This window comes from Anas platyrhynchos, chromosome 12, assembly GCF_047663525.1.
Source record: "Anas platyrhynchos isolate ZD024472 breed Pekin duck chromosome 12, IASCAAS_PekinDuck_T2T, whole genome shotgun sequence".
In the NCBI taxonomy this organism is placed as follows: Eukaryota; Metazoa; Chordata; class Aves; order Anseriformes; family Anatidae; genus Anas; species Anas platyrhynchos.
Genome location: NC_092598.1, coordinates 11,964,560 through 11,985,603, shown reverse-complemented (window position 1 = coordinate 11,985,603; position 21,044 = coordinate 11,964,560). Strand labels below are relative to the sequence as shown.

The 21,044-nt window shown below is 54.9% G+C and overlaps 2 protein-coding genes across 4 annotated transcripts; one reads left to right on the top strand and one right to left on the bottom strand.

Moving 5' to 3' along the window:
• Positions 1 to 96: 96 nt before the first annotated feature.
• Positions 97 to 13,334, bottom strand: E2F4 (E2F transcription factor 4). Of its 2 annotated transcripts, none has more exons than XM_027466326.3 (10): positions 13,124 to 13,334; positions 12,326 to 12,435; positions 11,657 to 11,818; positions 11,174 to 11,217; positions 8,502 to 8,563; positions 7,835 to 8,120; positions 6,795 to 6,986; positions 5,544 to 5,600; positions 2,769 to 2,813; positions 97 to 2,426 (listed from the first exon to the last, which is right to left on the bottom strand). In XM_027466326.3, exons 1-10 carry the CDS (start codon positions 13,301 to 13,303, stop codon positions 2,311 to 2,313), a joined length of 1,254 nt encoding a protein of 417 aa, XP_027322127.1. In that variant the 5' UTR covers positions 13,304 to 13,334; the 3' UTR covers positions 97 to 2,310. The 2 variants fall into 2 exon arrangements, with proteins under 2 accessions (XP_027322127.1, XP_027322128.1); XM_027466327.3 differs by having other exon boundaries at positions 5,553 to 5,600; positions 13,124 to 13,332.
• A 219-nt stretch (positions 13,335 to 13,553) lies between these two features.
• EXOC3L1 (exocyst complex component 3 like 1) lies at positions 13,554 to 20,974 on the top strand. 2 transcript variants are annotated; one of them, XM_072043785.1, is made up of 13 exons: positions 13,554 to 14,303; positions 14,657 to 14,817; positions 15,531 to 15,612; positions 15,758 to 16,418; positions 16,561 to 16,678; positions 16,802 to 16,927; positions 17,154 to 17,254; positions 17,548 to 17,658; positions 17,780 to 17,909; positions 18,642 to 18,764; positions 19,152 to 19,307; positions 19,509 to 19,633; positions 20,061 to 20,974. In XM_072043785.1, exons 1-13 carry the CDS (start codon positions 14,261 to 14,263, stop codon positions 20,245 to 20,247), a joined length of 2,124 nt encoding a protein of 707 aa, XP_071899886.1. In that variant the 5' UTR covers positions 13,554 to 14,260; the 3' UTR covers positions 20,248 to 20,974. The 2 variants fall into 2 exon arrangements, with proteins under 2 accessions (XP_071899886.1, XP_038041471.2); XM_038185543.2 differs by having other exon boundaries at positions 13,555 to 14,303; positions 15,393 to 15,612.
• The last annotated feature ends 70 nt before the right edge of the window (positions 20,975 to 21,044 follow it).

Genomic DNA, 21,044 nt, shown 5'->3' with positions numbered 1-21,044 from the left:
CGGGCTGGGGCTGCCCCCGAGCGGAGGCAGGGAGGGCAGGGGTCACGGCAAACCCAGCACGGGAAGGGCCCGGAGACACGGGGAGCAGGCGGAGGCTCTGGAAAGGGGTCGTTTATTCACTCAGAGAACAACTGTACAAATATTACAGGCAAATTTCTTTCCTTTCAGAAAAAAAAAAAAGTAGTATAAAAATAATCTTTATATATGAATCAAAGTTCAATCTGTTACTGTAAATCTTCTCTACATCTCTTTTTTTTCTTTTTTCTTTTTTTTTTCTTCCAAACATTGTCTAACCGACGGCAAACATGAACACTGGGAGGGAGAGCGAAGGTCGGGCAGCGCGCTGACGGGAGCTCTAGCTACGCACAAGCCGCGGCGCCAAGCGAACGCGCGAGCAGGACCAACAGTTTTTGGGTAGCTTCCATGCAAAGGAGGGAAGGCCGAGGAACTGCTGCATGCGGACGCAAAGTTCACCACCCACCCGGTCTCCGTCTCACCAGTAGTAGCTGCCCACTGCCATCTAGAAACTAGAAAAAGTGTCCAATGTTGTCTGCTCCTACTGAATTCTTCACGTTTCTCCTAGAGGATGCTGGTGCTTCACACCACGAGCTTCCCACGCTGCAGAAGTGAACAGCTTCTGGAGGAGTCCCACAAAGAACAAAATGGCACGAGGAGCCACCTCGGGAAGAGAGGTCCCAAGCCTACGCTCTTCTCACCTCTGCAGGCTCCGAGGATCGAAGACATCCCATTTACATCCCTTATTGCTCGTGCTCCAGCTTTTTTTTTTTTTTTTTTTTGTGGTTCACACGCGGTGAGCAGCTGAGCAGAAGTCAAACACTGACTGGTCGTGCAGATGGCTGCAAGCTCTCTCTGCAATGCCCAGCCACGCTTCCTGGCCCGGCCTCCTCTTCGGCAGTTGGCTGAGCAGGAAAGGCACGACAGCTGCTACCGCTGCGTTGGCAGGAAGATGTGCAAAACTGACGACAATCAAATAACACGATCTGACCAGAAAAACATCGGGGGCTTGCAAAATATAATACAAATCCACGAAGGATTTTTACCAATAAAAAAAATGCACAGGGTCAAAGATTGATCAGAAAAAAAAAATGAACAGCAGACCTTCCGTTAAGAAAATAATTAAGAGAACCTCACGGAACAAATGATGCAGAGAAAGCAACACACTGGGCAGCAACCTGCCACAGGATCAGGAATTGGGAGCATGGATACGGACACTAGGGGAGCAAATTCAAATATACAGAAAGCCTGATCCTGAACAGATGCTAAGAGGGGAAAAAAGGGGGGGGAGAACAAAACACGATTTTGATGACACCTCTGTATCTTGTCACAGCAGGGTACCACTGAATTGTTACTGCTTGGTCGCATTTTAGACAGTTGAAGGCTCAAGTGCAATGGTTGGAGAACAATTATATGCTAATATGAGCAGGGTCTGATGTAGTTGGAGTACCTTAAAGGCACCAGCTGGAGCAGTCTGATCCTTTCAAGCATCTCTTAAGAATAAAACAACAATATTAATACTGGCACACCTTCTTCAGCCCTGCAGAAACAGCACAGCTGCTGTACAAGGAGCTGGACCCCCTGGGCTTGTGCATCAGCAGACTGGTGAACACACACCACAAGAGAACCAGGATTCCTAGTGATGCAAAAGCAGGGAAACTCTCAGCTCAACTCCTGGGTCCTACTAAGAGGAACAGCTGAAAAAAAAAGTGCTTTTTCTTGTAAATCATACTAGCTTGGTCTGGAGTCGCTAGAAGAAGTGGACACTGTGGTGCCTTTTTTTTTTTTCCTCGTCATTCAAAATATAACCACCCCAACCTGAACCACTCACACTGAAAGTCTAGCTAATTACATCCGGACCTGTGAAATGACCACACAATATTAGGGCTCCATGTAGCAGCTGGTACCTAGGAGGTGCAAAGTGCCTCTAGGAGTGCAGGAAAACCAAGGCATGCAGATTTGAGGAAGCTCGGAGAGGCACATGGGCAAAACTCTACAGATGAGCTGGGAGCACTCAAATCACAGACCCTTCGAACTGAGGCCCAGGATCCGGTGAAGAGAGAGGTGCAGCGAGGCGAGTTAAGTCAAAGACCTTGCATGTGCAACACAGGAAGAGAAAGAAGCTACAAGGAGGCTCCCGGCCTGCAAGTCCACATCTCTTGGTTCTGAGTCCATATGAGAACATCTCTGAATCACTCACTCGTCGAGCTCTAGCACAAAAGGAATCCAAAAATAGACACTTTCCAAAGTTACAAAATGTTCTGTCTCTGCGAGGCTCGCAGCCACACTGAGAAGTCAGAGGTTAAGGACAGGCACATCAAAGAGGTCACAGACGCCTTCACTCTCGTCCAGGTTATAGATGTAGTCGTGGTCTCCAGGAGGAGGGGAGAGGCGAAGCAAGGGAGCAAACACTGGGAAAGAGAAGCCCACAGTTGGTTACAAAGCTCAGCACACCCACACCTAGCCCAAAGTTGCCATCGGACACCAAGCCATGAGGCTGCCCCATGGCCCAGGGTGTCCACCCCACGTTGAGGTCTGTCAGGGAGCTTCAAATCAGCCTCGCAATGCTGGAGAGACTGAGTGGGCTCTTCTGGTCCTGTTCTGGCAGGACAGTGAGAACAGAGTCTATGCCCAGAGCCCAGAAAAATGAGGGCAAGCCTGCATTCACAAAGCTGCCAGCTGTACAAAGTCACACAGAAATAGTCTTCTCCCCCAAAAAGACCACACCGTGAGGGGGAAACTCAGAGACTCACCTTCGGACGACATCAGCTCTTCCAGTAGCTCGGAGTTCATACATTCTAGAGAAGAGATGAGCACAGTAAGTAACACACACCGCTTCCCTGGTCTGTGCCTGGGTAGTTTCCCACCCTTCCCAGCCTCTTTTGGTCCTCACCCTTTTTACCCCTTTTTTTTTTGCTGATGCAAAGCGTGTGCAGGTAGTGAGAGGAGAAAGAGCAGGCCTCCTGCATGGGCAAAGGGAAAGCTGCACGTCAAGGCAATTCAAGCAGCATCTAAACATTCTGCGGGAGTTTTCTGCCTGCTTAGCTCAGCCATAAGCCAGTCGCTTTCGTATCATGGGCTACGCTTTATCCCCGCACTGGCACACTAGCTGGTGTCCCTCAACTCTTCCAAAGGAAACTCTCCAACACGCATCTGAAAGCGAGCTGGTAAAGCCTGACACACTCCTGGTCGTCAATTACGGGCTGACTTTACTAGAGTGGGGAAAAAGTGGAAAAGAAGTGAGGTGTTCCAGGAGCAGCAGAACTAATCAATCTCTCCAGTTTCCTCCAGATCTGTCCCCTTTGTTCCCCCTAATTTGCTCCCTTTGCTCCACAGCTGTGCTGTGGCTAATCCAGCAATATGCACTGGTAGATTGGCTGGCTGCCCACTGCCAAACAGAATAACATCTGAGCTCTGCATATCCTTCCCTAATGGGTCATTAACTGCTCTCCCCTCTAAGTTTTTTATAGTTTTGTGTGGGCAGTAATTATCTCTGAAATGTCATTCCTTCCTCCAGTGTTGTTAATCTTGGCTGGTAGGTTCACGAGGCACTTGAGGGGTAGACAGACAAGCAGCCAGATAAAGCGTGTGCAAGTCAATCTCTTTTCTTAAAGAAGTGTTTGAAAACAACTTTCTGAATCCCTTTCCCACTTGGCCAAGTTAAATAGTGAAGATCTAAGTCAATCTAGCTAGGGTGATGAGATACTACCCACGCTTGAAGTGAGTTTTCACCTAAGAAACTCAGATGAACCCATCTTCATGATGGTTACCCATAGCAGGCTGTTTCCTAGAGGACAGGAACCTACCTGCCTAATTCAGTGTTGTGAGATGAGAGTATTTCAATTGGAAGTGACTAGACAGGAATGATACCAGCTTCAAAAACAGCAATTAAATACAGAGCCTACGTTCTCAGATCTTTTCAGGGCTGATAATGTAGCAGGATGTGCACGCGTGTGTTGAATTTTTTTTTTCCAGGATACAAGTATAAAGCCAGCAGTTATTAAACATCCACTTAAGAGACAGAAAACCACACAGAGAAAGTACAATACAAAACACAAAACACTAAGGAAGAAGGTGCAGGCTTTTGCAGCTTAAAGTGCATAGCCTGAAAGCAGCAGCCAGTGACAGAGCACCATTACTATGATCACACCGGCTTGAAAGAGGCTGCAAAGTACGCAGCAAAAATCATTTCCCTGAGCTTTTAAGTGTTGATTTTTTTCCAGTGCTGAGCTTCACCACTTGCCAATTCCATTTTGCAGAGCAGAGCTTTCACTGGCAATTCAACAGCACATCATGGTTAAAACCTGACTATGCCGTGTTGCACTTTCCTTCACTCCTAGACCTGTCCTTTCCCGCTCCAAACTGTAAAGAACACTCCATAAAACAACATACATTAACGTAGACAGCAAACCTCTCAATTTTAATAGTGTTCATGTAGTCACGTAGCACAGTTTGGGTTAAGCTGTACCTTCCACATGGGCTGGGGCCCTGCAGCAGTTTATGTTTCACGCTGCACGGTGTCAGTTTTACTCTTCAGATGTGTTCAGCTATTACCAAGACCTCACCCACTGCCTACAGCTGCGGGTGCTCCAAGCGCTGGGCTGAGCATGGAGGGAAGGTGCCCTCCAGGCTGACCGTGAAGCCTGGCTCAGGGTTCCTAGCACACAGATCGGACGGTTGCACGTGTATGGCATTTGGAACTGCGTGGTTTTTACAGCAAAAAGCTGCACTTTCACGAAGTATCCGCTAGAGCAGAGAACTAGGGACTTCAGGGAACAGTTGTGACATATCCTGTCACCACCACGAAGTGCTTGTGTGCACTCGGCTCCACGTGGCTGCAGGGCTAGGAAGTATTTTGCCAGCAAAGGGAAAGACTGGGGTCTAAATGTGCAAATTTAAACAACAAAACAAACAAAAAAAAACTTTCCCAGTTTAGGCTTATGCTAGACCAAATTCTTGCACTTCTCCTGCCCTTACTTAGCCCGAAGTCTGTTCCACCATGAGGTAGTGATACCCACTCTCCTTGGACAGAGGCAGAACACCTGACACAAGTAGCAGCATCCCCTCCCCTGCTGCTCCAAAAAGCCTACCAAAAGCACTGAGGGATACGCCAAAGAAAGAAGACTATTTCCTGAGATTATATGCTTGGATTAGCTCCAGGTAGGTTCTAATTGGAACAGGACTAACAGGGATTTATCCGGTAGCTCTGGATGGTGCAGACAAGTTGGAGAAGGAGCACGGGGAGACAGAGCACAAATTAGCACTGGCACGGTGCCTGGAAAGCCCTCATCTACACAATGTAGGGCAAACTCCTCACAAAGGGTGCTGGCAACACGAAGACAGAAAATTACATAGAGAAAACAGTAATTTTAAGAGCACCCTCTACAAGTAGAGGGCCAGCAGCCACCCCAAGTACCTTACAAAACCACACCCCCAGAATAATCCAGAAGCATGTAAATAAAACAAACTGCCCCACGTCTGTGGGTGGATGGGCACGGAACGAGGCTGTGATCAGGGAGTGAACATACCGAACATACCTCTCGTTGGATCAAACATCTCTGACAGCTCTTTGGGAAGCTCCAGCACTGCAAATACAACAAAGTAAATGGTTTGCATCATTACATGAAGTGTCTGAAATGTTTTACAACTTGATCGCCTGCCGTCCAACCATACTTTCAGTCTTTATGCACCCAAATCATCCATACCAACCAGAAATTCTGCTCTCACACCCCACGCCAAATATATCTGCAGAAATGATCAGCAACAAAACACTTAAGCTCAACTACTTTAAATAGATATGTAGGAACCCCAGTACATGGATGTGTTATCACTGTCAGCAGCTTTAAAGTAATAGCCTGTATGCAAACTTCACACTGCATCAGCTTCTGTACAACACCTCAATTTGCCTCGTGTAGGATAAGGGCATGCCTCCAGACTGTCAGCACAGCCTCTCTGGGCTAGGGTAAGCTCTACGCACACCAGAGGCCTAATTCCACAGTCAAGACTGCTCCAAGATGGAAGACAAACTGCTCACACTTCTCTCAGACATGCTAGCAGAGCATGAGAAAAGAACTACAGGAGCTACATTTGGGTAAAACTGCCTCTTCTAAACATAACACTTGAACCTTGAGTGTTCCTGCAGTGAAGGTAAGCTCTGAAGCATTACAGCACAGTGCCTTATCCAGACAATGCTTTTCTGTCTGTGGGCTAAGGCTCTTTCCTGGCATAAAGCTAAAATATTCCTTGTTAGAGTCCATTTCATCTCACCAAGCACATCAGGAAGCTACCCAAATATATACTGGACGATCATTAGGACTACAAGATCACTAAAGATGGACAAAGTATTTCTGGGTAGAGGAGAAAACAGATTCAAGAGCTCTCCTAATAAAGGAAAACATCCCACAAGTTACAAAGGCACAGTTATCAAAAGATGAAATATCTCTAGCTTCACAGTCTCACAACTTGGACCTAGCACTACAGGAGGGGCTAAAAGGGAATAATCCAGCACATAACAGCACTGACATCACGTGAGTGACCCTTGGGGATTTCCTAGTACTGGTGTCACAGGAAATGGCATGGTGCAGACATGACATTGTCAGCTCCTCACAAGGTTCCCCAGCATCCTCACAGGAAAACCCTTCACCCCTCGCAGGGCCTGGCTGACAGTGAAAGCAGAACGGGGTTCAGCTCATCTCCCCGGGCTCAGCAGCTTTTCCCTCTCACTCCATGCAGCACTCTCTTGGAGCGAGGCACGGAACGGGGCCACGTCGCATACTCACTTCCTGTGGGATCAGGCTTGATCGGCTCAAAGGAGGTAGAGGGGCTGGGCAGGACGGAGCTGCTGTCCAGCGAGGCAGAGGACTGCAGCGGCTGCGTGTCCAGCCCGGCCGTCTGGCTGCTGGACGTGGGCACGGTGCTGAGGGGGTCGAGGTCACCGCTGCTCTTGGGCTCCGCCACCGAGACGCTGCCTTCTGTAAAGTCACAGACACACGAGAATGTCATCTGCGACCAGCCCCCAAACAAGCAGCTACGGCACAGAGCAAACCCTCACCTGCAATGCTGATCGAGTGCAGGGAGCTGCAGAGAATCATCCAGGTTGGAAGAGACCTCCAAGATCACCCAGTCCAACCTCTGACCTAACACTAACCACTCCTCCACTAAACTCTGAATCTAAATGTCTTTAGGAAGAAGGCTTTTTGATGCCACCCGGCAAAAATTCCCAGGTTCTGCAGCAGCTCTGCGGGAGAGCACACTGCCACACAACCCACATACTCCCAGGGGAAGGGAAGTTACTGCCCTCCTCCTTGGGGCTGAGGCTGGGCTTGAAACACCGTGTCCAGCTTTGACCATCTCCCACTTCTAGAAGATGTGGAGATGATCCAGCTGAGGGCTACCAACACAGGCAGGTGTGCAGGACGTGTCCTACAAAGAAGGTTGGAGGGAGCTGGGCTTAGTCAGGCAAAGAGAAGTCTAAGAACAATCTGATAGCAGCTCGCAGCCACCTGATAAGCAGTGACAGAGATGATGGAGCACAGCTTCTCCGTGGTATTAACTGATATATGTGCAACAGGCACGAGCTGCAGCCCAAACAAACCCAGATATCCATAAACAACTCCCTGAGTGGGTGCTGCAGCCCTGGAAGAGCTCACAAAGGAGACGGGGATCTCCATTAACGGAGGCTTTAAAAATGTGGCTGGACAAAGCCACAACCTAACTCACCCTGTGTTTCTGACAGCCTTTTTTTTTCTCAAACTAAACGTTGGAAGCGGGACTCGAGCAGGCCCTTTTACAAACTTCTGCTGTAACCCCCCCCCCTCACCTGTGCTCGGGGCTTTCTGCGCAGGAGGGCTGTGATCCTGAGTGCTGGAAGGTGTCGGCGTCGAGGGCTGGGTGCTGCTGGGAACGGAAGCCTCCTGGAAGTGGGCAAGCGGCGGTATCTGTGGTTTCGAGGGTGCAACTGCCTGGCACTGAATGAGGTCTTCGGGGGGAGGGACGGGTAGCACGACAGGAGGAGAGCTCCAAGCATCCTTGTTTACTAAGAGAACATCGATCGGACCGCTTGTGCTCTTCAGATGGATCTGGTATTTCTTTTGCCCGTTTGGGCCCTGAGAAAAGCCCAAAGTGAAACACAGACACACGCTAAGAGCCCTTTTCAAACAGAACAGGAATTTCCCATTGGCAAGAGGTGCAGTCCAGGCAGCTCAGGACAGCTCCACGCACAGTTCCCATCTCAGCAGCTCTCTCCTGACCCTCCCAGAACCACCCTTCCCCGTGGTGCTCCTGCAGTAACTCACGTACCACCAAACAAAGCTTCCTGGCAATTATTTAATATCCGGAGCCTTCCTCGAGTTGCCAGTTCCTGCAGCTCCATCAAAACCAGGACCACCAATTAATTCCCAGCCTGGTCAATCCATCAGTACCCCCCCCAAAACACACCCACACCCCACACGTGCTCTCTCCCCACTCCCCACGCATTTATCACTCACCTCAGGGATGGGAACCTCCAAGCGCGTGCCTGATGGGGCTCGAATTGCAAGGAGGGTGTCACCTGTGAGAACAGACTGGTCAGCACTTGGTGACACAAACTGTTCTGATGGAGCAGGCACTGACAAAGAGCCCCTCCTCAAAGCCCCTTATCTCCTGCACTTCCCAAAGCTGCCAAAATTGCCATTTATACCCACATCGTAAGGCGACAAATGTGCCAACTGCCAAGGGCACAAAGGACCTGTGAAGCTTCTCTCAAAGCAACCCTAAAGAGACATTCAAGTGTTTCAGCAGTATCCTTATCGGGGCTAAATTTTCTTTCTCTCTGAGGAAACACTGGGGCTGGCTTAAAATTCCTCTGAAGAACGTCTGAATCCTAAGTGAAAGGCCCTTCATCCTGTTGTCAGAAGCTTTCTGATTTGAATTCTGAACAAAACAGCAAGCAACTCGAAGAGCTGCACTGCCAGCAGACAGCGTGGAGCTAGGCCCAGGGGCCAGGCTGCTAACAGCAGCACAGCAGCACATTTTGCTTGAGTACCAACACCCCAAAACAACACTCCTTGGCCTCTACCAGCCAAAGTTGCCTGTACTGGACCCTGCACAGCGATGCCAAGGGCCAGGCTGACCCACGGGATCACTCGCTGTCATATGATCGGTATCATATCACCGAGTTCTGCAGCTCCCTGAGCTCAGCACCCCTAATAACACAACAATCCCAGCCCAGCAGCTTCCATTCCGGGCTTACATTGAGCAAGAGAAACGTGGAGAGAGAACAGCCCGTGCTGGGAACATGAGACATTCAGACTGAGCAGTTAGCAGCTTTCGCTTCAAGTGTTCAAGCTTTTGTGTGGTTTGTGTTCACACTTCACTGGTATTCTGCACTAAGCTTCACTTGATAATTAATACAGAATATTAATCACCCAGAGTGATGAGAGAGCAGACAGCAGAAGAGCACAGCCTTTAGTTTCAGGCTGGCAATTAAAGGTCAGATCAGCAAAAGGAGAGGGATTAAAAACACCAGGAGATTTGTCAGTAAGGTGGGATTCCTCCAACAAATCTGTACTTCAAATAAGTATCGTTAAAAGACATTAAAAAGGCATAACAAAGATACAAGCTCAAGGTTTAACACCCGTTAGCCTCTACAACACAGGCACTGTGTTTCTATCTCTCTTGATAGCTAAGTCCCAAATATTTTCAGAAAACAAACCCATTGGTGCACAGCGTGCTTCCATTTCCCTTTGGATTCTGCAAGCACACAACACATCACAGCAACAGACGGGAAAATTACGTCTCCCAGTCACTGAGCTAATGTATCCTCAGGTTTTATTTTTGTTATTTAAAACCCAGATAACAAATCCTATTTGGCGAGAGTCCAAGCAGGGAAATCTTCAAGTCCTAGCTAACTTGAAGAAAGTGAGTTTAATAGCCCTAAATAAGAAAAGGGAGAGAAAATTCAGCCTTTACCACCATTCAGGAACACAAGGGGTCTGACAAAGAACCTCTCCAAGGCCCAGACATTTGCTGGCAGGGGGAATCAGATGCCCTATGTAAAGCAAATTCTTACAACACATCTGGACACGCACCAAAACAAACCAATGGAAAAACACGGATCAAGCCTCTGTTCCAAAGGATTTCAGATCTGCCCTGAGTCAGATCTCATCTTCTCTGCACTTTTCGGTGGGGTCTAACTTCAGATGCAAACTGGTTTAGAAAAACAGGTGCAGCAAAATGCAAAACACTCAATCAAGCAAGCAATCGTCTGTCTGCTGGTCTCCAGTCAACTCCTACAGGCTCTCACCAATTATCTGGCCCCGAGCTCTGTCAAACTGAAAACACGATCCCTGCCCCCACGGGGTGCTAACTTAAGCCAGAAGAAACAGCAAAATGAGGGGTGGAACACACGAGTTTGGGATAACGTCTGGTAAACAGGAGCACAACAAAGGCAAAGATGAGAAACAGAAGAACTGATGCAGCCTGGGGCAAGGAGGCAGCCTGGAAGAGCCCCAGGGTCATAGGGACAGCGCTCACTGGAGCAGAAAGCAGCTACGACTCCACGCCACCAGAGCTGAGAACGGTTTTATTCTGCTGGCTGCCACACTGCACGCCGGCCACGGGGGATTTTCTGGGTCCTACAGATAGCATTACAGCTGCTAGCAGAGAAGAAACAGAATCCAGTGGGGTTTTCTTCACTTTTGCCCCACAGAGACAGAAAATGTGGCTTTTTACACGGGCACCTTGCAGCTCTGGCAAGGTGCCCGTGTAGGTGAGGTGCTCTTTTTATGTTTTCTTCCTGCTTACACCCAGATTTCTACCGTAAACTTTTCTTATAGCCAGGATTTGTACCATCTACCCAAGCCCTGAAAATAAAAGGCTCGTAAAGTAACACACACACACCCAGCAAAAAAAACTACCTTAGGAAGGCCTCGGACATTGCCTTAAACATGAGTGCAAAGAAACCTCCTGCCCCCTTCACAGCTGATGGTGACAACAAAACTACGGTTCAGGGGTTCCCAAGCCAAAGGATGGCATCAGAACTCGCACCCACTGGTGCTAACAGGCAGCCCATGTCAGACCTAATTTAAGATCTGCTGCCTCCTCTTCCTCAGAGGAAGGAAAGCAGCTGGGATAGCCAGGAATGCAGCATTACATCTTTACCACGCAGCAGTTTCCTCACCTGTGAAGCACTTGCAGATATCTTCATGCGTCACATACGCTAACGTTCTGAAGGTTAAGGAGAAGGGCTGCTGCTTCCTGCGAGGACAGGACTCAAAGGGCACCTGGCGTTTCCTTCCTGAAAATGCCACTGCCAGGGGGCTGCCCGTGCCACACGCTTCTGAAGGCGAGGTCTGTGAGCCTCAGGGCTGACAACCTCAGACAAGCTGCAAGAGCAGCTCTGCGCTCAAGAACAGCAGCACCTGTGGCTCAGACAGAAGCAGTTCTCTCCCTGCAAACATTACAGTGCCAGGGAACTTCAAAGAGCCAGGTGACAACGACAGGGGCACAAGGCATCCGCTGCCCCGCAGAGGAAGCTGCTCCCAGGCTGGGCAGAGCTCCCCCGCCCCCAAAAGGGGGGCTCTGCCTCCTGACCCTTTCAGTGCAGGTCCTCCAGCAGCACTGCCTTCCAGCCCAGAGGAATAAGCAGCTGGCCAAAGGATATCGATTGTTCTGCACGTCTTCTGTGACGTTTTTGATGCTCTGCTGAACCCACATCTTCTGCTGCTCCAGCTCCTGCTCCCGCTGCTCCAGGTCCTCTATGTCTGCCTTCAGCTCGATCAGTTTGTGAGCTATTTCACGCGTGTTGCAGCCAGGACCCACCCCTCTGTGCGGAGGGAAAAGGAGGGACACGGATCAGCTGATGGAGCAGCCAAAGCAGCCCCAGCCTCTCCAAGAGGCTGCCACCTCCCTTCCCACCACCTCTACCCTATGCCACGGCCAGATAAGCCTCATCTGTACCCGCTCCACATCCCCTACCCCTTCCAACTCAGCACCATTTGGTGCTCCGACACCCCGCAGCCTGCCAGGGCTCTCCCCCACCTCCAGCACCATAACAGGCATCTTTTCTAGCCCAAGACACAGAAAATACCCAGTCTGAACCAAAATAACAGCTCCGGTGTACAGGCAACATGCCAGACACGCTTCAGCATTCCTCACTGCCACCATCAGCACAGTTCGGCTGGGGAAAGTTCAGGCCCCTTGCTCCCAGCAGGCCGTTTTGGACAATGCCACTGGGACAACAGCCTCGTCCGAATGGGAAAAAGGTACCCAGAAAACTGGACTTTGACCTAGGAGGGACCCGTGAGCGATTTAGACCTTCTCGGTCACTCACTTCCACTGGATGCTGTTCTTTGACTTCTTCTCAATCAACCCAATGCCTTCCAGGACATTGGTGATATCGTAGATCCGTCGTTTCTGTCGCACAGCCAAGGTATCTGCAGCCTGCAAAATAAGTCAGACACTTAACCCCAACCTTTTGGTCCCATTTCTCTCCTCCCTTCCCATCAGATTGCTTCCTGACCAAGCTCTCTGCTCATCTTCTCACCCCTCTTTTATCCCAGCACCTCGAGCTACAAAGCCTTGTTCTCAACGCCGTTATGCCCACGAGAAGCCACTGCCCCTTTGCTCCTGTTCTTATCAGCAACTTCCCCACTAATGACAAATGGGATCCCAGCCGTCCCGCTCAGGGTGGCTGCAGAAACCACTGCAAAACTCAGCAGCAAAGCAGGGCTGGAAGCCACTGGAATGGCAGGCAAAAGATGCAGCACTTTTTAAAGATAAAAAGAGATGGGAACGGGAAGAGGAACGCAGAGAGCTGTGTGACAGCAAAGCTGACATTCAGAAGCTCTTTCCCACCCAAACCTGATGCTGTCAGAGAACCAACACCAAGAGGCTCTGCTTGGAGAAGGCTTCACGGGGCTGGCACCAAGCGGGGACACAAGGGACGAGCTCCTCAGCACCCGGGGCTGCCCCAGGGCTCGGTGCCGGCACCGGGCGGTGCCTCCGCACCCCCAGGAGCCCCGCTGGCAGCGGGGCCACCACCAGCAGCCCCACCCCGGGGACACCCAGCCCAGGAGCGGTTCCCCTCTGAGGCTCCCTCACGGCACCGCCCCCCCCCCTCAGGCCGCACCAGCTTGAGGTCCAGCACGCCGTCCTTGGCCTCCTGCAGCAGCGACACGAACTTGGTGGTCAGCAGCCCCAGGCTCTTCTCGTGCCGGCTGGGCGCCCCCGGGCCGCTCCCGCCCCCTCCTCCGCCTCCTCCTCCGCCGCCGCCGCCACCCCCGGGCGGCTGCGGCCCGCACTCCGCCATCTGCCCGCCGCCCGGCTCCGGCCCCGCCGCGCTTCCGCTTCCGGGCCGCGAGGCACGACGGGAGCTTCCGCGCCGGGGGCGGGGGGGGGGCGCGCGGGGAGATGGGGGCGTGGCCAGCGCGGATGGGGCGTGGCCAGAGGGAGGGGGCGTGGTCTCTGCGGTGGGCGTGGCCGGGATCCCGCGGGAAGGGCGGGGAGCGGTGGAGGGGGCGTGGCCTCTGTGGTGGGCGTGGCCTCGGCAGGGGCGTGGCCACCGGTCCCGGCCGCGCCCCGGGGAGGGCGGCACCGGGAGCGCCCCGCGTCCCGCCCGGGGAGCGGGGATCGCGGCTGGACGGGGGCAGCACGGACCCGCTGCGGGCACCGCGTACAGACCGGGGGCACGCCCGAGCCGCTGGGGTCACCCCATAGCTGCTGGGGGCAGCCACTATCTCCTGGGGTCATCCCATAGCCATTGGGGTCACCCCATATCTACTGGGGTCACCCTATAGCCTCTGGGGACACCCCATACCTATTGGGGTCATCCCATACCTCCTGGGGTCACCCCTTATCTTCTGGGGTCACCCCATATCTTCTGGGGTCACCCCTTATCTTCTGGGGTCACCCCGTACCTACTGGGGTCACCCCATATCTTTATCTTCTGGGTTCATCCCAACCCCACTGGGGTCACCCCATCCCCGCCGGTGACACCCAGTACCCATAGGGCTCACCCCATACCCTCCTGGGCTCACCCCATATCTTCTGGGTTCACCCCATCCCCATTGGGGTCACCCCATCCCCACCCTGGGACGCCCCCAAACCACGACACCCGGCTGCGGGGAGGGCTGCGATTCCCCCTCACATCCCCACCCCGCTGCCTGGCCCCGAACATCCCGACGAGCCCCCGGGGAGCGCTGAGGAAGCGGCCGCCGCCTTCCTCCGCGCGCAGCCCAGCCCCGCGGCCCTGGAGCTGGCAGCGGCCATGGGCACGTCGGCGGAGGACGAGCAGGGCGCAAGCCCCAGAGGTAACGGGGTGACCGGGTGGGGAGGGACGCACCCTAATTCACCACCTCCCAGACCCTTTTTCCTTGTCCCTTGTGCTTTGTCGGGGAGGTGGAAGCCTTGGGGCGACCCGTCCTTGTCGTGCGGGGTCACCCCAGCCGGGTGATGTCCTGAGCTCCTCGGGGCACCCTTCTGCTGTGGGATCATTGGGGCCATCCCAGGAGGGTCCCGCTTGCCGCCGTGCCGTCCGGCTGGCCCCATCGGGGTGTGCTTGGACGTCCGCTGCCGGCCGGTTTCCTGCTCCCGGCCCCGGGGGCCCTTCCTGCCCGCGAGGAGAGGCTTCGCCGTGCTCCTTAACCCCTGGCTTTGTCCCCAGAGGAAGAGTGGCCGGAGGTGGAAAAGGCGGAGAAGTTGGCCAGGGGAGCTGCTCTGAAATGGGCTTCGGGGGTGTTTTACCGCCCCGAAAACCTGGAGGGGCTCGGGCACTACCGCAGCCGAGAGACGCAGAGGAACAGCTCCATCCAGTCACGGCTGAAGGTGGGTATGGGTCACAGCCCACCGGGCGGATGCTTCGCCACCTCCCCAAGCGGGGATCCCAGCCAGGGACTTCTGCACTGAATCATTTTTTTTTCTACCTCTGGACAAATCCCGTCCTTTGGTCGGCCTTCGCTGGGAGAAATGCAGTCGTTTAGGGGGAAAATTGCCCAAGAGGCAACTTGTTTTAAGCTCCCTCGGAAAAAAAATACATATATATTTCAGTGGATCCTGCATAAAAGTGCTTCTTTGCACCTGGTAACCCCGCAGTGGTTCCCTTCTCCCACCTCGTGCTCGGTAGCCGCTGACAGCCCCAAACCCTGCGAAGAGGCTCAGTAAAATAGGACTCGGTGTCCTCGGAGGGGTGACGTGGGACATCCCTGGCGCTGGAGCAGCCGGTGGGATGGGGTCATGGTGTGGGATATGGGAAGGCATGAGGGGTACCAGGGGCAGCTCTCACCCTCCAGGGCTGGAGAAATGCACACAGGAGAGGCTTGGCAGGGCTGGGGCAAACGGTGCACGAGTCCAGCAGCCTCTGAGAGCATCCCCACTGCCCTCTGTCCCCTTCTGCTCCCCAGTCAACCGTCCAGTCCTACCTGGAGGGGGTGAGCACGGGGCTGGAGCAGCTGCGGGCGGCGGTCCAGGAGGTGCAGAGCGTGTGCCAGGAGCTGGGGGCAGCGCGCTGGGCACTGCTGGACTGCGCCGACCGCTTCCAGGACCTCCAGCAGATGCGGGCGCTGATGGCAGAGCACGTGCAGCTGGCCTCGGTGGTGCAGGTGCTGCCCCAGCTCTTCTCGGGTAAGGCACTGGCCCAGCGCTCGGGGGTTTGGGGATCAGACCCTTCCCCTCATGATCTCCCCGTTACCCCATGCCCATGGTCCCAGCACCAGCTCCCCGTTGCCCCCTGCACTCAGTCCTGGCACCTCTTGTCCCTCTCCCGCAGTCCACGAGGTTTTTTCCCACACGCTGCAGCTGCTCCACGGGCAGCACCTCCTGGAGGCCCACGCGGAGATCATGATGCTGGAGCACCTCCGGGATGACATCCTCTCCCAGCTGCACCTCCGGGGGCTCTCCAGCGCCCAGGCAACCGTGCTGGCCTACTTCGGCGGCCTGCAGGAGCTCAACGAGAGCCTGGCCAAGCAGCTGTGGGGCATCGTGGCCAGCAGCCTGCAGCTGGTGCGGGAGGACCCGGTGCTCTTCGTCACCGCCGTACGGATCATCGAGAGGGAGGAGAAAATCGACGACACGCTGCTCCTGGATGCCACCTTCCTGCCCCCTGGCCGCCCGAAGGGCTGGAGGCAGAAGTTTTACCACGTCCTCCAGGAGACCATCACAGGATCCCGCTTCCACACCCCCCGTGTGGACGCTGAGGGTCCGGGGCTGTCCAGGCACCTGGAGGCCCTGCAGAGGGACATCGTGTCCGAGCTGCGCGTGGTGAAGGACCTGATGGTCCAGTGCGTCCCGGCACACTACAACATCCTCAGCCTCTGCGCCGCCACGTACCACCAGGCCCTCGCCGGCCACCTCCAGGACCTCCTCCGAGAAGACCTGGACAAGCAGGCGCTCTTCCACCTCCTGAAGTGGGTGCTCCACGTGTACCACAGGTCAGCGGCCACACCGAGAAGCCGGGGAGGTGCAGGGAGCTGGGCTGGCACCAGCACGCAGCCCCTGGCCCTGGGGAGGGCAGAGGTGGGAGCTGCTGGAAAAGGCAGGTCTTGCCAGCCCCGTCCCACCTCTGCCCTCCAGCTCCGAGATGATGGGGCACCCGGACCTGCTCCCAGAAGTGGATGTTTCCTCTCTGGGCCCTTTGATTTCCCCCGAGCTCGTGGATCAGACAGAGAGGAGATACGTGGTGAAACTCAAGGTGAGTGAAGAGGTCAGCAGCGTGGGGCCCTGAGCCTGGGGGATGAGGCTCAGGACCTGCTCCTGGGCTGTGCATGGGGTCGGGAGGGAGCTGACACCATGGTGGTGGGCGTCCTTCCCACAGGCTAGCGTGCTCGAGTGGATGCAGAGGACCCTGAAGACGGAGTTTGAGGAGTGGTTTTGGGAAAAGGAACCCGAGACGGACCATCAGGGCTTCTTCCAGTCAGACCTGCCCGTCCATGTCATTGAGGTGGGGCCCCAGCACCGCGGGTTGGCTCGTACCTCGTGCCCTTGCTGGCTTGTCTAGGGCCACGGTGTGCTCGTTGTAGCTCTGAAATGTGTTGAGGCTCTCCCTTTCCCTCTCCTGGGCTGCTACAGAGGGGCAGATGTGCAGCAGCTGGGGCATGAGAGCCCTCCAAAAAGGGGGCTGTGGCCTGCAGCCCCTGACTCACCTCCACCGTCCTCTCCCCGCACAGATGCTGAACAGTAACATCGAGGTAACTTCCTCGATCACCGACTCTCTGCAGCAGAAGGTCTACAACATGGCCTTGGAGGAGCTCGAGGCATTTCTGGGCCGGTCAGTGGAGCCCCTCACCCCCCTTCCCCTCCTCGCAGACCCTGCGTCCCCACAGCCCAGCAGCACGGGCTGGTGGCAGATCTGCCACATGGCCCCCAGTGCCGATCCAGGCCTCGTTCTTCCACGGGGTCCAAGATGGGTCCCACAACCCTACCCACTGCCCTACCTCCCAGTGGCAGGACTGGAAGGAGCCAAGGAGGGTTGTGGGCAGTGCATGCACCCCCAGGAGCCCCCCTGCTCCAGGCGTTTGTGGCAAGGCCCCTGCCCACCGTGGCTCTCTGGTTGTGTTGCAGTCTGCGGGAAGCCCTCGTGCAACGGGGGAAGGAGCACCAGCAGGATCGCACCATACCCAAGCACTACGTCCACTACCTCCTGGCCATGCTCAACAACGTCCTGGCCCTCAGGTAACGGGCACCAGCCTCAGCACCTCTCGGAGCAACCGCTCCACCTGCAGGGAACCACAAGTTCTCCAACCCCGCTGTACATCCCAGGCTACCCGTCCCCTCCCTTCTCTCTCTCTTCTAGCTCCTCTGTCCCCACTCTGCACCCCAACTCCTCCTGCAGAGAAGTCCCCGCGTCCCTCCGGGCTGCTCTAGACAGGACGCAGAAAAAAGCCTGCCAGCTGCTGCTGGAGGAGCTGCTCCTCGACCTGCAGGTACGTTTGCCCAGGCCTTGATAAACCACCAGCAGCTCACACGACGGCTCTTGCCTGCCAGCACTACCCTATATCACTGAGGCAGACGGCCCCAAAACCGCTAACTGACACAGGCTGGGAGCCACAGCCCACCTGGGCTTCCTTGCACTCCTTTTTGTGGCTGTTTCGTGGCACAAAACCAAGCAGGAGAGAGGCAGTGTCCGTGCAGAGGAGATAAGCCGATCTGCGACTGCCCGAGTCATTTCCTGGCAGTATAGTCAAATTTAGCTTTCCTGGAGTCTGGACGAAATCTGGAAAAAATAATGGCGTTGGTATTTAGGGCTGGAAGGTGAATGCCATGGAAACAAAAGAGCCACTAAAGGATGAAGCCCTCACAGGCAGTGTGGAGATTGGCCCCAGCAGATACAGAGAGATGTGTGCCTCCAGGCAGGAAGAGGATGCTGCTGACAAGGACAGCAGGGGAGGAGGAGGTCAAAGGCCTGGGCGAAAAAAAAAAAAAAAAAAAACATGTTATGTCTAAGCAGGGAAAGTGGAAAGGAGTAGAAATTAAAAATTAAGTTGCAGAAGGACAGGCCAAAAGCCTGTACAAATAGGCTTAGGGGCAAGGCACAGCAGACGTGCTTCCAGGCAGCAGGAGGGCAGGTGCTGCGGGATGTTGTGCCCCCCTGCAGCTGGAACTGCTCCCAGAGCAGCAAGGTACAAGCATCTCATGTTTTCCTCTGCTTCTTTCAGCCCCTGTGCGTGGAGCTGGCTTCGAGGAAGTGGCTCTCTGGGGCCCAGCTGGTCAACACCATGTGCGAAGTGATAGACAAGTACGCGAAGGACTTCTCCCGTGTCAAGAAACCTCTCTTCAAGGTACCGTCGCTGCAGGGCTTCTCTCGTGCGTCCTCTGACCAGCTGCTTGTCTCTAGGGCAAAGATGTAGGGTTTTGAGCAAACGGGTCTAGTGGAAGGTGTCCGTGCCTGTCCTTGGGGCCCAGGACACAGCCCAGAGGCAGCGGGGTGCTGGGAGGGGAGCGGAGATGCAGAGCCACGGGCACTGAAGCTTTGCTGGAGAGCCCATGTCCTCCAGAGCAGCCCCGGAGGCTCCGTCATGCAGAGATGTTCGGGGTTTCCCCCAAATTCAGCCGTCCTTCTGCCCTCAGTGCTTGGCGTTGTGCCTGGCCCCTTCCCCCTCTACCTTTCCTGGGCAGTTCATGCCTTACCCCCAGGGCTAACAGCGTTTTTCTGCCACGCTGCCCAGCTCCTGCTGATGGAGTGCGAGCTCCTGGTTGCAAACCAGTACCTGCGGGCGCTCATGCAGAAGAAGATGGTGTGCAAGAGCAAGGAGGAGCGGAGGCAGTTCTGTGACCGCCTGCTGCAGGACGCCACGCAGCTCCGGGAGCTCTTCTGTAGCCTGGTGAGAGGTGCCCGAAGGCGCTGGGGAGCTGGGGGGGGGCTGTGAGAAGGGGGCATTGCACGGCCCAGAGCATGGCCGAGTTCTGAGCTGCTCCCCTCCAATGGGTACACTGGATCAGGAAAAAGATGAAGCAGTTACCCTTGGTGAATTTTTGAGGAGAAACTGGCTGGAAACTCATCTCCATCCTGCTCTCCCTCTCAGGGCCTGGACAGGAGCCAGCAGAACCTCGAGGCTGTGTTTGCCGTGCGGGAGCTGCTCTGCCTCAAGGACACGGCTCTGCTCAGCCTGGAGGTGCTGGGCTTCGTCACCAAGTACCCCGACGTCAGGTAGGGAGCCCAGCTCTGCTCTCCCATGAGGCAGGGTAGGGCAGGACTGCACTGGGGGGCCAGGTTTGGGCTGCAGAGCACGCAGAAAGTTTCCTTTTCCCATGCCCCAGATTTGAGGGATTCCTGCAAATTTCCAAGGGCAAAGACATAAAGGGAAGAGCAGCTCTGCTGTGGCATTCACCTGTCCATGATTAGTTGCCAAAAGGGTGGGCAACCACAAAACCAAATTGGAAATGGCAGAATTGGCAAAAAAAAAAAAAAAAAAAAAGCCAAACCCCATAATTACAAGGTTTGTGGGATTATTTTCAAGCCTATTTAAAGATTTGGCTGGCTTGAAGTACCAGCTCTCCCCAGCCTCAGCTCAGCTTCTCTGGATCGTGGGAGGTTTGGGGGATGCACCCCGGCTCACCTCCTGCTCTCTGCCCAGCGACGAGCACATCTCCACCTTGCTGGATCTCCGGGGTGACGTCTCCAAGGAGGTGCGACACCTGGTGCTGGAAATGATGGCGCAGCACCCCCAGGCCCTGCCCGAGAGCTACCAGCCCATCTTCAGCACCATCCTGGTCCCCGCACCCGAGCTGCCCTTCTGCCTCCGCAAGGGCAAGTGTGCCTGACACAGCCCCGCTGCCTGCCACGGCCCCGCTGCCCCCCTGGACCCCGCGGGACAGCTCCGAGGCTGTGTGGGGAGAAAGGAGATGCCACGTGGCATCATCCCCCTTGCGCTGCACCTTGCCCCGTGTTGGGGACAGGGTGGATACGTAGCATCCTTCTCTGGGCTTGCTTTGCTGAGCCAACTGCTGCCCCTCTAAGCAGACCCAGGAGAGGTGGGTCAGGAGAAAAACCAACCCACAGCCTGCGGAGGCAGCCATCGGGACCTGCTCAGGTTTAGCCCCATTGCCTGTAGGGGAAAGAAGAGCAGCAGAGCAAAGGACAGGAGGCTGCAGCTGGGGTGAGGCCAACTCTCCATGGGGCTGCAGAGAAATCTGCGCTTCCCTGAGGATCCAGACAGCCAGAGCAGCCTGGGCATGGATTCTTTGATCACCCCAGCTCGGAGACAAATCGCAGCCTCGCCAGGCCCAGGCTTGCCAGAAGGTTTTGGCCATGTAGAGGGTTCCTTTCCTATCCGCCAGCCTGGGCCACGCATGGATGGGGGGCAGCATCTCAGCCAGCTCATCCTGGCTCATGGCAATAGAGGAGGGGTCTCGTGTGTGTGCAGCCCCACGCTCAGTGGGTGGCAGGAGAGGTGACCTCCACACCCCGCTGCACTTGCTGCCTCGTGGCGGGCCCGATCCTGCTGCCCACGCACGGCACAGATACAGAAATAAAGATTTGAGCTCTGCACGCACTTGCCAGCGTCCTGACTGTGCGCCAGGGGACAGGGGCACGGGGGTGGCACAGAGCAGAGACTGTC